Here is a 14173-nt window from a genome sequence, read left to right as displayed (position 1 = left end):
TCTACTGGGGGAGGAGAACTCTGGAGAACACAGTGTGGAGGAAACCGGGATGTGTGGGGACTGCAAAGCACTGTGAGTTGGGAACATGCTCAAGTGGCTCTAGGATCAGAGTTCAAGAGCAGAGTCTTGTGGGAGCTCATAAGTCCCTGTTGACTGGGGATTTGCTGCCTCTAACACTTGGACCTTCAAAGAATTTGACAAAGGTTGGTTCTTAAACTGTGGCCCTAGGATAGCAGCATACACATTATCCAAAGAAGGTATTAGAAATTTAGATTTGTAGTCTTACATGAAACTGTGGATAGTCTCTTCCAAACTCAGAAATTCTGGAAGTAGGTGCCAACAGTCTGCATGTAACAAGTCTTTCCAGTTGCTAATATTTTCCCAAGCTGAGAACCCCATCATGGATCAATCTCCATAAGCACATGTGCTTAGAATGACATGGTGGCTTCTTGTATCTAGATCAAGTCACTCACATCAACTAAGCAGTGGATTCACATTTCCCAGGAGAACAGAATTTGTGTTGGCGTCCTTCTCTGAGGCATTGCTGCTGAAAACAGTAGGGTCAATCGGATAAAAGCTTCCTGGGCCATTGCATTGTGGAATATCAACTCCTTTTTTTTTTTTTTAACTTGAAATCACCTTATAACCTTAATCAAGTAGAACACATCTGTTCTGTCTTCTTGAGTAGCTTATCCTTGTCTTCTCCAATTTCTTGATAATCCTAGCTGACCTCTGCTTTTAGGCAAGTTTTCTAGAACTCCGTGATATTCTAGAGCCACAGACTTGTGATTGATTCCTGTGTATGTGTGTATGAAATGTGAGTTTATTCTCAAAATTTGTTGATTGTCCAGTCATTTCCATGGCTATACACTGCTTCCATCTTCTGTTTGCTCTGTCCCATCCCCTCTGGTAACAAGTATAATTCTCAGAGACTAGGAATTCTTTCTTATGTGCTGACATACCTCTTATTTACACATAGTAAGTAGTAACATTAAAATTACAGCTATCTTATATGACTTCATAAAACCCAAGGTTAAAAAATTGATGTCCAAGGATATTGAAGACAGTGATTCTCTTTAGTGAGCTTCATATCTTCTTGGGAACTGCAAAATTACAGAGTGAGTCATTAGTGGTGACTTTTCAACGTTATTTTTGGTAATGTCAAACAAATGCTTCTTCATTTGCTATAATGTTAATGCAAGAAGCTTAGTATCATTTGCCACTGAGTGAGTGTCTTAGTATCCAATTTATCTATCCTCTAAGGAAATCTAAGGAACTGGAGGCTACCTATAACTTTCTAATGCAGTCCTATTCTTCAAACTTAGCTCTCAGACCCGCATTCTGAAATGTTTCCAAATTATTATATATTTAGCTTAAATCGTGTGTATGCCCCCTACCCTTATGCAGGATTATTTAAAATAGCTCTTTAAGCTCTGAAAAAGTAAGTCTAAATGGATTGCATATCCATATTTATATTTCTAATGTATGTCTTTATTTCTATCCTTCTAAAAACAACTTGAGACATTTGCAACAGATTAAATGCAGACTAAATGCTAATAACGAAAGGAAGATGAACTACCATAAAGGAATTTGGAGGATTCTGTTGAAATTCAAATCTGAGTCCCAGTTCTAGGCAGGTAGCATAAACTGTTATTTTACTACTAGTCTAAGGATGCACTTAAATATGATGGAGAGCTGACATGTGAATCAAACAAAATCAACATAACATCTTACTATATTCCCACATTGAAAGTTTATTTTAATATGAATTCCAATTATCTTAACTCATATTTCATTTCTTGCATTTATTCAAATTGAGAAAATGGTGACAAATGAAATTCTTGAGAAAAAAATTCGAAATGAAATCCAAAAAATTGCTTTAATTCGCTAAATATGACATGCAGAAGACTGCAACAGGGCGTTCACCACATGAAGCTGATTCTGAATAAAGGCTGAACTAATTGTCAGGTCCGGTGGGTGCCAGAATGAGCTTCATAAAGTCTCCTTTGCAGGGTGTGATTGATTTCTCTATGTGGGTAGCATTTTGGTTCATGAACAATTGATGTATCTGTTTCATGACAGTTTCTTTGCCATATGTGATGTTAGTTGTTCTTAAATTTGCATTTGTTTTGGAAAGACAGGTCTTGCAGTTTAGTTCATTGTTTTCACTACTGCCAAATGAGGGCCTTTGTAAAGGGGATGTAAAATAATTTTCTGCTTGCTTGCTTCTATGTTTACAAGTTAAGTCAGGGATTAATATTTAGGGTAAGACTTCCCAAGGCTAAGGGTGACCTTCATGGATAAAAGGAAAGAATAAGCTGTCTTGATCTACTAAGTTTATACCAAGCTACTTTGTTCATTCCATAACTACACAAGGGTATGTGTAACCTACCATAGTTTACAAGAACTGTCTAAATATGAATGCTCTATAAATTACTTCATAAAGCCACAAACCTATTTATATAATTTGCACAGTGATTCCAATGTATTTGTGTTGTACTCAGTGACTTAGTTTTATTCCTTAATGGGCTTTACAAGTAGCCTTGGAAGATAATGACTTAAGCAGTCATACAGTAATTGAGTAAGACATGGAAACTTTTTCTTAAGTAAGTAAACTGCAGGAAAGGTCTTTATATTCAAATAATGAAAAGATGTTTATTAATAGACCTGAAGAGGTATGAATCTGTACTCTACATCAAATTCAGTATTACAAACACATGTTGCCTCAATGCAAAAAAAAAAAAAAAAAAAAAAGAAAATCAGCTATCCTTTCTTTGAAGAGACAAATAATGAAGAAAATTTAAAGTTTTGGGAAATGCATCCCATCACACATGTGGATAGATGATCACAATGTTTCAGAGAGGAAAGGCCCTCAACCATGCTTCTCTTCTCAGCTCATTGTCTTCTGTCAGCATTCCTTCCATGTGGTATGTGGCTTAAATTCTATGAGGAGTGAAGAGAACATTCACTAGTACCCTACTGACATGCCTTCTAAATGCGAACACCTCTGCATATCAAAAATTAATTTTCACATGTTCACCTCTGTTTTGTCTTTTGGAGTAACACTACCTTTTTTTTATTTGGCCAGTTTCCAGGTATTTTGAAGTACCACTTAAGTGCCTCGACCATGTGTGTATTTTCTTTAAAGATGTATTTACTTATGCATACAGAACTGGGGTACAGGCCAGAGGTGCAGGGGCGGTGAGAGGATTCACCAGAGACAGAGCGGGCAGAACAGGCCGACTGACAAAGTGCACTGCTGAGGGGAGCAGCGGGTGGGTCAGGAGAAGTCTGCCCCGCCATGTGGGTCACCTCTAGGGCAGGAATCAAACTCACTGAAGTGGCTTTAGCTTCTTAGTGCTGTGCTTTAACTTGCTGCGCCACCAGGGAGGGCCTGACTATGTGTTTATTTACATGCTATTTTTTTTCTCTTCAGACATCTTGTGAAGATTAGTTGGATTATAATTTTCTACTGAATTTTGTATACTTCACCTGTTGCAGGCACAATTACAATCTTTTCTCAACTACAGAAAAAGAAAAGGCATGTTAAAACAATTTTAACTGTAGTGTTGTGTAAAATGCAACCTGGACTTACTCTGTATTCTTCCTTCTTTTAACAGGTTTTAAAAACAGATCTGGAAAAGAAAAAGCAAACCATGGACAAACTCTGCTCGCTCAACCAAGATCTTCTTTCATCACTGAAAAATACATCAGTCACTCAAAAGATGGAAGCCTGGCTGGACACCTTTGCCCAGCGCTGGGATAATTTAGCCCAAAAACTTGAAAAAAGCTCAGCACAGGTTAGTCACACTAATTATCCTTCAGTAAATTATCTTTGAGAATTTGAAATTTGCATTAAGAGAGCAATGCTATAACCATATAAGAGATGTCACTCAATTAGTCCTTGCCAATTTATTAATTGAATAAAACATGACTGTCTTGATTTGGAGATATGGGAGAGATTAAGGAGTGAGTGCTAATTGACTGAATCGGTTCCTGCTAATAGGCTCAATCGGCTACTACCTTAGAATGTGATCCCTTTCAGTTCAGTGGAATGGGGATCGAAGTGATTTTGAGCAGCTGGACAAAATGCTAGGGAAATGTGGTGCAGTCGAACCTCAGAACATCAATTCCTAAAGCCATGAGGCTCATTAATTGATGCCCACATTTTACATATGAGAAAAATAGATTTTAGGGTGGAAAACTGAATTGTCCAAGGAAAGTGAGTAATAGGGGCAGGGCTGGGGCCCAATTCCTTTGATCTCACTTAAGACTGCTTTCTTTTAATGCCAGGGATGATCAAATCAGCAGACTTCTTGTCAGTGCTGTTGATTCATGAATTCATGAATGTAGCTTGCTTACATTAACATGAATTGGCCATAGCTTAGGAAATCATAAAAATTGAGTTTACAATTTTTCTGTTAATATTTTTGAAGTTCTAGTACTTGAAAGAAAATGGAATATTTTAGGAATATGACATTTATTGCCTTACATTGTTAGATTATGAAATAATAATGAGTATTCATGCAAAATATTGACATCTTTAATAGCATGTATGACATTCTGTCATATTGTTTTGCATTATGGGAGCCTTTACTAGTTGATTACTATTCATAGATCAATGCACCATGGGCACATTTCTATTAAAGCAGTGACTACATTCATTAACTTGAGGTTTATGGCTCCTTTGTTAGGTTGCAAATTTAGAGAATTTATTTCCTTGAGACTTGATATATGATAAGTAGCCTTTAGGAAATGTTCCTTGCCAGATTAAGGAATGAAATTTCAGCATTGCTTCCAGAAATATAATTTAAGAAAATATGATCAACCCATCTATATGACTTTCAGTGACAGTTCAATCTTCCTTTTAAACTCAAACTGATACTTAAAAACAGAGATATCTGAATTGCAATAATTTCCCACACAAATACTGGACAATAATGATAAACACCATCTATTTTCCATTAAATAATTTTGGTAGTTATTTCATCTAGTAGGGACTGCACTACCAGATTTGGTTCCTCTTAGAATATGTGATCTGGCCCTGGATGTTTTGCAATACCATTGGTATCTATGTAATAAATAAATGAGGTTTTGAAAAACTTACTGCTTTTTAAAGCAACAGTGGTTCTGTAGGTTGTTGCTGTCGTAAGTTGGTCAGGCACCATGTTCAGAAGGCTTGCCATTATTCATAAGAAAAGTTGTGTTGAAATATATCACTTTAGAGGGAAATATGGAGATGCAACTGTTAACAGATCACGTTCTCACCCGCACTCTATGTACTGGTTTTCTAACCTGAGAGTGCATGAGTCACTTGGGAAACTTACTAAAATGTACCCTGCTAGATCCTCTGGTCAGAAAAGCTCACCCAGTAGTCCGATAACCTGCAGGTGGCCTTTGATACAGTCTGCAAAATAGATTTGCTAAAAAGCTGGAATTGGTAAAATGATGACGTAGGTGCCAGTCCTCACACTGATTTTACACAATGCTGCTGGAGACGGTTGTCCACCTTATCAAAATGTTTCTGACTTGCTTATTCTATTTGATAAAATACCTTAGAAGCACTTTTAGCGGCCTAGTAGTTATGAGAACATAGTTTAGGGGAACTTACTCTACCTCTTAGTTTTGAACTTTTCAAAATTTATAATAAAGCAGTCTGGTTTTTGGTTTGCATAGTTCTTTATAAAGTGATGTCCAGCATATGTTATGATAGGTGCCTTTTCTACTTGCTCACTGGGATGTGGTGAAGATAAAAAAGAAGCCGTAGACATGAGAGCATTTTGTGGGGGAGAGGGGGAAGGATGAGGGGCTCTTGGTATGCCAGGCCTGCTATTTAGTCAATCTGGAGGGCTTGCTGTGATTCATATGACTCATTCTTATTTTCAAACAATCATATACTCTTATACCAGACCAGGAACAGATAAATGGCGCTTTTATGTGGCAAGTTGTTTCCTATAACGTTGAAACTGAGCCTTTGTTAACCTTTCACTTCCGGCTCATTGACTTTTCCCAAAGCTGCACTGTCAATATCATTACTGGGGACTTTGGAGCTTTGAGGAAGATCAGTCATTCCATTCAGGGAAAGTGGAATAAAAAGGAGATGGAAATGAACAAGGACATAATATGTTGTAACTAAAGAGCCATTGATTGTCTTTCTTGAATGTCGGATATAACTGGATCAAAATTGTCTAAGAAGAATTCTAAGATTATTGTGGATAAGATTATGATAGAGAAACAAAATCCACTATGCACAGACTTTCTTGTATGTTTTGGAGAAAAAAAAAATCTGTCCCATGAGAGATATGATGTGTGCATTCTTTTTAAAAACACTTTAAATGGCTAAGTTCTACTATGGTTAAAATCCAGTAGGACATAGAAATTTGTGACTGAAGTGACAAGGAATCTGATTGTGTTCATACAAAGAAGACTGAGTGCCTGGAGTTTTGAATGCTATTCAGGTCAAAACTTTGAGGGATTTTGACCTTATGAAACAGTAGTATGGCAAGAGATCAAGACATGAAGAAAAAAATCAGCTGTGAGGGCTGCTCTCTTGCATTTCAAAGTCAGTTTTGGCTTGAATAATACCTGGACTCAAGCTGAGGATGCTTAAGTTGATGAGAAGGCAGTGTGAGAAAATAGAAATAGTTTCTGTTACCAAACGCTAGAAAAAAATAATAACCCTTGTGAGGTGGTTGCTTAAAATGAGAAAAGAGGGCAAATGACATACACTCTGGACTGACTTATTTAAATACTCAGATGACCCAGTGTTCCCTCTTATCTTTTTAAATATCCTTGTTGAAATTTAGAGTGTTTGCCTTTGTCAGTGCTGTGACCCTGATGAGCATGATTTTATCTTGATTATAATTAGGAAATATGGCAGCCAGAAATTCATTATGGTCGATATTTAAACTTTAAATATATTTTCAATGATTTGAAAAACGATTTCCCCTATTCAGCTGAAATCATATATACTGTGGAGAGAGTATATTATTCATATGCGTTATAATTTATTATGGTAATTCATGAAAGTTGGCGTCAAGTGCTTAGATGTGGGGATATATCTAGCTGAGTCCAAAAGTGCTGTACTTTTATGATCATTGTACAGAGTAAATTTTCTTCTTTGCCAGGAATAAAAAACCCTGAGACTCTTAGGGGGTCATAGATCTGTTTCCCACTTTGTGAATATTTTGCTAGATGGCTAATTGCCATTTTCATAATATTTCTAAGGTATGAGCACAAATACCTTAAATGTAAAATTAATACACTTACAATTCACCCTCTCAAAGCATCAATGTTTATGTTAATGCTGTGTATGTCTGTGGCATGGATGTTCAAATAAAGAAAATTACCATTATGTGTGTGCAAGTCTAGTCTGTATCATTTTTGTCCTGTTGGGAGCTTTAAGACCCTTGCCAGACAAGTGTGTATTGAAAAACATGGTTGAGTAGTCTTTATTTCTCATAATACAGGAAATACGCAGAGAGGAATGCAACAAGACTAAGATAAAATTTTCTTTGGCATACTTTTTCCTGAATTCTTTATTTTTTTGAGATCTTGATTTTACTCCCCATAAAGTGCACTTTTTGACTGTACCCATTATTTTGTAGATCTGCTGATAGTTGAGATATATACTTAATGTCGGTCTGCCGCTTTTCTTTGCCAGTGGTTTTAATTAAAAATATTCCAAGGCCTTTCAGTTGACAGCCCTATTCATTGCTTCCTGAAAACTCTCCAAGTTTAATCAGCCTGCTGCCTATTAAAAAATGATTTTAATAGGAAAAGCTAGAAGTAAAATAAAAGTATTTCACTTATTATAGGTTCCTGCCTTATTTAATTCATTGAATAACAACTTTGAATTTTAGAGCAACTTGGTTAATTGTATAAGTTAAAATTTTATTTGGAAACTTTGAAGTTATAGCTCAAATACTTTGGAAATTAACTATTGTTTTGCTACCTTCAACTAAAAAAAAATAGGTGTTTGGGAATGGGCCTTGTGTATCAGTGCAAATGCTTTTATGATGTCAAACCATGACCTACAGCAACATAAAATGTTGTAGGCTCTGACAATTTAAGAGACTAGAGATGAGGTAACTTTTGGAATCTCTCATCCCTTATTTTCAAAATGAAAATTTGGGGCTAAGAGGATCTCTGGGTGTCCTTCTAGATCTCAATATCTATGGTATGTTTCTCTTTGCTTCAAATTTTGTATAAAGCTCTGTTAGGTAGTGAAGAGATCCCAACTTTCTTCCTTGTATCAAAGTCAGTTGGACGATAATGAAAACAAAATTCTCTTCTATTCAAAGAGGACTGTTTCCTAAAATGATTGTGGTACTCTCATCATTAAGTGTGTAATTAAAATACTATTAAGATAGAATATTCAGCATCTATGTGATAACATTTATTATCTACTGACAATAAGTAAAATAATGTATAACCAAAAATGTATAACCTAAAATATATATTTGATAACTTTTCTCACTTGTTAAATAATTTACTTCACTGCTTCATGCCACATGGTATCTAAAGGAAGGGAAAGTGCATTAGAGAAAGTAAATTTCATTACCTACTGAATTGTTTTTCAGGTAGAGTTATTTCATTCAATTGCTCAAACTCTTTGTAGAATTGGAATCCTAAAAATGAGGATCTCTTCTTTCTGACAACTGCATGAAAAATAATTGGAAGTTAAGGATAGAAAACATAAAAGTGAACAATTTTATAGAATATAGTGCCTTATTTCAAACAGAATGAGTTCTGTGTTTTCAGAATACTCGCTGTGCTCATGATTCTAATACCAGTATCTATTCAATAAATTCATGGTCTTTTATTACCACCAACAAAACAGGGCAATAATTAAAACTGTTATAGAATGTAACCGTCAAGCCACTCTTACAAACGTTATCATGATTTATATGCCCTTTTCTGAGATGGATTATATATATATATATATATATATATATATATATATATATCATTCTTCATTTTTCTTAAATATTTATTTATGAATATGAGAACTGGGGTATAGGTCAGAGGTGTAGGGTGTGAGAGGATTCACCAGATACAGAGTGGGGAGCAGAACAGGGAGACTGACTCAAATACACCACAGAGGACAGCTGCAGGTGAGAGACAGGAGAGGTCTGCTGCCCCATGTGGGTCACCTCTCTGGCATGCGATCGAACTTGTGCTGCAGTGGCTGTGGATAGTTTCATAGTGCTGTGCTTTAACTGGTTGTGCCACCAGTTTTCATCCAATGTCTGCTTTCTCACCTCAGGGGTAGTCCCCATGAAATTTCCCCCACCAGTTCACTTGTGCCCTGTCTCCACAGTCCTTTGTACAACCCTGTTTTGATCCCTCTCCTTCCTCTGCCCCTGCAGAATGCCCCGTAGTCATCTGTTGGTTTTGATTTTTACTTTATTATCCTCCCATAAGTGAAACCATCCAGTACTTTTCTTTTTCCTTCTGGCTTAATTCACTGAGCATGATACCTTCCAGCTCCATCCATGTTTCTGAGATGGTGTTGTTTATAACCGTTTGATTAATAACCCAGCTTCCTCTGTGAGCACCTGATTGTTTACCCTCATAAACTTCAGCATATAAATACTTAATGTCACTGAGAATAATAAATCCTTACACCATCAGATTTGTGTGACTTGTGCTGCTGTCCCTGTGGAGATAGTTTTAAGCCTGGATACCAAGTATCAGCTAAAGCTGTTGGCTATGATTATGCTTTATGTTTCAGGTTGTAAAAGTGTAATCCCTCTATAGTTAATAAAACATTTGATCCACAGTCGCCAATGTGATTATGTGCATTTTAAAACTCAGTAGGATTTTAAGTAAACAGTTGTAAACCATTTTAAAGAAGTTTTAAAATCATATTTCATTTTATCGATTTTTAAAGGTGTTCATTGAAATTTTAGGAGTATTTCTTTTATATTGGTAATAGCACATCCATTTTATTTTAAAGATTTATTATTTATGCACACACAACTGGGGAACTGGCCAGAGGTGCATGGGCAGTGAGAGGATTCACCAGAGACAGAGTGGGGAGCAGAACAGGTGGATCTACTGAGATACACTGCTGAGGGGAGCAGTGGACTGGTGAGACAGGAGAGGTCTGCCGCGCCATGTGGGTCAGCTCCCTGGCCGGGGGTGGAACTCACACTGGAGCAGCTGCAGCTAGCTTCTCAGTGCACTTTAACCCATTGTGCCATCAGGGAAGGCTGATTTTACAGTTTTAATTATAGTTTATCAGCACTAAAAAGCACTGAAAGATTCTGTCTTATGTTATTGTGCACACATTCAATTGTCTTCTGCTTCTGTGTGTGTGTGTTGTACACTCACCTAGTTACACCACTTAAGGGAAAATTGCCTTTCTGAACTCTGAAGAGGTGTAGCTGAGCTACTACAAAATTGGATGAAGGGACAGTCTTGGAGTTATATTTTTATTCACAATTTATATAGTCCTGAAACATTTAGCTCTTATCTGTAAAATGGGAATCATATTAGTACTTGCCCTAGGGCCAATGCAAGGTAATGACAGTATTATGGATTAAGCCTTTGCTATAGATCCTTAGTACATTAAATTAAGTAATGGATGCAGAAATTTTGACATAATGCCTGGAGCATGCAGAGAGCTACATAATTGGTAGATGTTATTACAAGTAGTATTGTTGTATTTAATTGAAGTAATGTTGGTTTATAGCTTCTATAGGCTTCAAGTGTACATTCATCATCTACTTGCTGCTTAAGTTTGTCAGTAGAGTTGTGGCTTCTATCATCATACAGTTGATTTTAATACTGCAGTATTTTACTAACAAAATAAGAGTAGTCATAAAATCTAACAAGATAAATTAGGTAACTAATTCTTCTAATTTGAACCTCCTTTAGTGTATTTCTTCAACTGTTCAGATAGTAGACTGTCTCATAGAGAAAGAAATGGAAATCTCTAACTCCAAAGAACTTAGAAATTACAAAGGTCAGACTATTTAAATAATTAAATGGAAATTAAAAGATATAATTAAGAATATAGGTTAAAAATAAAAGAAAAACGCTGCTACCATCCAAGTTAACATGAAATGTAAGAACATTTGGTAAATATAGCTGGGAAGCCAGAGACTGTATTGGACAAAACTGTTTCATTGTATGCAATTTCATATTCTTTCACTGTGCTTAAATGCACATATATGTCCTTTTCAGAATGTTAATTTTCTTAAAACTCGTGCCCATATTCACACACGCACAAATATTTATACCCCTTTCCTTTCTTTTTTTTCTTTTAAAGATTTATTCATATAGATCTGGGGTATAGGCCAGAGATGCGGAGGGTGAGAGGATTCACCAGGGACAGAGCGGGGGGCAGAACAGGCTGACTGATGAAGTACACTGCTGAGGGAAGCAGCGGGCGGGTCAGGAGAGGTCTGCCTGGCCATGTGGTGACCTCCGGGGCAGGTGGGGATCGAACTCATGTAGAAGTGGCTTAAGCTTCTTAGTACTGTGCTTTAACCTGCTGCACCACCAGGGAGGGCCAGAATGTTCATTTTTAAAGAAGTGGAAGATTTTAAGACCAAATTCCATTGCTTGAGAGTAGTTTGCTTTTACCAGACCTACCAGAATAATACAATCTTTCACTTCAAGAAAGCCTAGCATTAGCAAGAGATTAGGCAGATGTTCTTCCAGTTTTTTCTGACAATAGGAAGATACAAATTTGGGTAGCTAACACATGGAACCTTATGAGCTGGAAGGTTTTCTCCTTACTGTTACAAAAGATACTGTACACCGCTAATATGTATCAAAAAAATACATCTTTTAATTCTTGACGGCATAACGGGTTCCATTATTTGTGCCACCTCAGTCCAGATTTAAATACATGACTTCTTGTTAAAAAAAAAAAAATAAGACTTTCAAGATGGTAGCAGCAGAGCAGGAAACCAAGCGTGGGAACTTTGCATAAGGAGATTTGCCCTGGTTACATGCCAGGACTTTAAAGGACCAGGGGAGAAAATAACAATAATAATGAATAGCTATATACCAGAGATGGTGTATGGGGGTGGAGTGGGGAATTGGATGAAAAACGGTGGTGGGAGGGAAGTGCATGTGACTGGTGATGGCTCACGGGTGATTTGGTGATGGGAAGCCTACTGGGGTTACAACAGGGATTGTAAAAGTAAACTATTAATTAAAATAAATAAATAAATAAATATATATATTTAAGACTTTCAAGATGGTAGCAGCAGAGCAGGAAACCAAGACTGTGGACTTTGCATAAGGAGATCTGCCCTGGTTACATGCCAGAATGTCCACCTCATTTGCAATATCCCTGTGATACCTGAGATAGTAACCATAGTGCCCTAAGTATCACAATATATGTACAATGAGACTGATGTTTGAGAATGGTGAGGCCTGGTTCAGAGACCTGCACTTTTAATCACTCTGAGAGGAAGTAGCGTCTAAACCAAAATACAAAATATTCTAAGCTAATTCATTCCTACTTTATTAGGCTAATTAATGGACAGATCAATGGGTCATATTTAAAAACATATTTTTCATGAAAGTTTAAATATATCTGCCCATAATAAAAAAAAAAAAGAAAGGCAGTTGGATAAAGTGTAGTTGGATATAGCTTAAATCAAACTTACATTCTGATTCCGACGCCTTTCTATTCAGTATTGTGAAAACAATCATTCTTACCAGATTTTTACTTGTCCTAATTTTAATGTGTTTGGATGGCAGACTTATAATTCCAAATATACAAAGGCATGATAGTCTAAAAAAAAATTTTGGGGAAGAAAAGTTTTCTGGTTTTTCTCTGCTTCCAAACATTGTATAGACATGTTTTATTGTAGAAATTTTGAAAATAGAAGTGCGTACTGCAAAGCAGAAATTACCTATGCTTTCTCTACCAAAAACTAACCAGTGATGTTTATATCTTGCTTTGTTAGCTCCTTACTGTCTTGTAAACCTTTCTGATGACATTAAAGACGCTCGAAACACCTACCTACTGTATCACATGAGGTCATATATATAAACCCGCACCTACCGGTGTGAGGTTGTTTACAGTATTTTGCTGTTGTAAATGATCTATGAACAGAGATAATCATCATCTGCAGCCTTTAGCATAAAATTCATTTTAAAGGTGAAGATAGTAGATGAGGAATATCTGTTTTTCTAATATTTAAAAGAAAATGTCCCTGATTATTGTATTTTCAGTGCAAGTAATTATTTTGCATGTTTTTCACGTGGCACTCATGTTTTCTCAGTGATTGGTTTGTTTATCACCCTCTCACCTTCCCTACAATTATTATAAACCTCTAAAGAGAGAGATTCAGTTTTACTCATTTGCAAATGTCCTGTAGTGCTACCTGTTCAGTACAAGTTGGGATTTAATTGAAGCATTGTGATTCAGATGCCCAGTAAAGTTTTTAGGAACAATTTTAGAATACTTTGATTGAATGTGATATTAAAAAGCCAGGAAACCATAGGTTTTGGAGCACCAATCTGATGAAATCTAACACTAGCAAATATGTGGCATCTAAAGCTTAGTAATAAGATTTATCAGAGTCATGATATCAAGCTTAAGATCTTTAAGGCTGTTAGGTACAAATAATATGGGACTTACTCTGTATTGGTTCAGGGTTCTAAATAAATTTTCAGTGTACCAAGTTATACTAAGGCAAGCTTCCCCTACATGTAAACATATTTGTCATTGAGAAAACTTCCTGTTCAAGACTTGTCTGCTTCTGGGAGTGGTTGATCTTACAGCAAGTAGGAGGTCATACTTCATGACCTCTAGAATACCTTCCTGCCTGTAGTTCTAATGATTCTAACACATAATTAAATGTTTACAGTCAATAGCTGTAAGCCATGGGAAATTTAGTACATAATCAATTGTTTTTCATTCAGATTATACTAATAGGTTTTGAATGTAATTATTAATATGTCATAAGTAATGAATTACATTATTTGTCTATAGGGTCAATGTGCAGCTGCATTTTTTCAACCACCCCCACAAACAAAAATTAGTAGTATCTTCAATAACAGTTCAGTCATTATTATACTATAGAACCATTATAATTCCAGGTCTTACCACAATATTTTTATAATACATATTTTTTTTCTTTCCTGTAAGATTTGCTTTTCTTAAATGCAGTCTCTCTTTTTTTTTTTTTTTTTAAGATTT

General features: G+C 36.1%; 1 protein-coding gene across 1 annotated transcript in view; it reads left to right on the top strand.

The window, feature by feature from the left end:
* Positions 1-14173, top strand: part of DMD (dystrophin) — a 1782468-nt gene that overhangs the window by 513431 nt on the left and 1254864 nt on the right. The window contains exon 16 of the mRNA XM_012730297.1: positions 3621-3800. Within this exon, the coding sequence (XP_012585751.1) occupies positions 3621-3800 (180 nt within the window). The remainder of the gene's footprint in view (positions 1-3620; positions 3801-14173) is intronic.

Source organism: Condylura cristata, unplaced genomic scaffold (assembly GCF_000260355.1).
Source record: "Condylura cristata isolate star-nosed mole 26May11 unplaced genomic scaffold, ConCri1.0 scaffold00027, whole genome shotgun sequence".
Lineage (NCBI taxonomy): Eukaryota > Metazoa > Chordata > Mammalia > Eulipotyphla > Talpidae > Condylura > Condylura cristata.
This window is presented reverse-complemented; position numbering and strand designations above follow the sequence as displayed.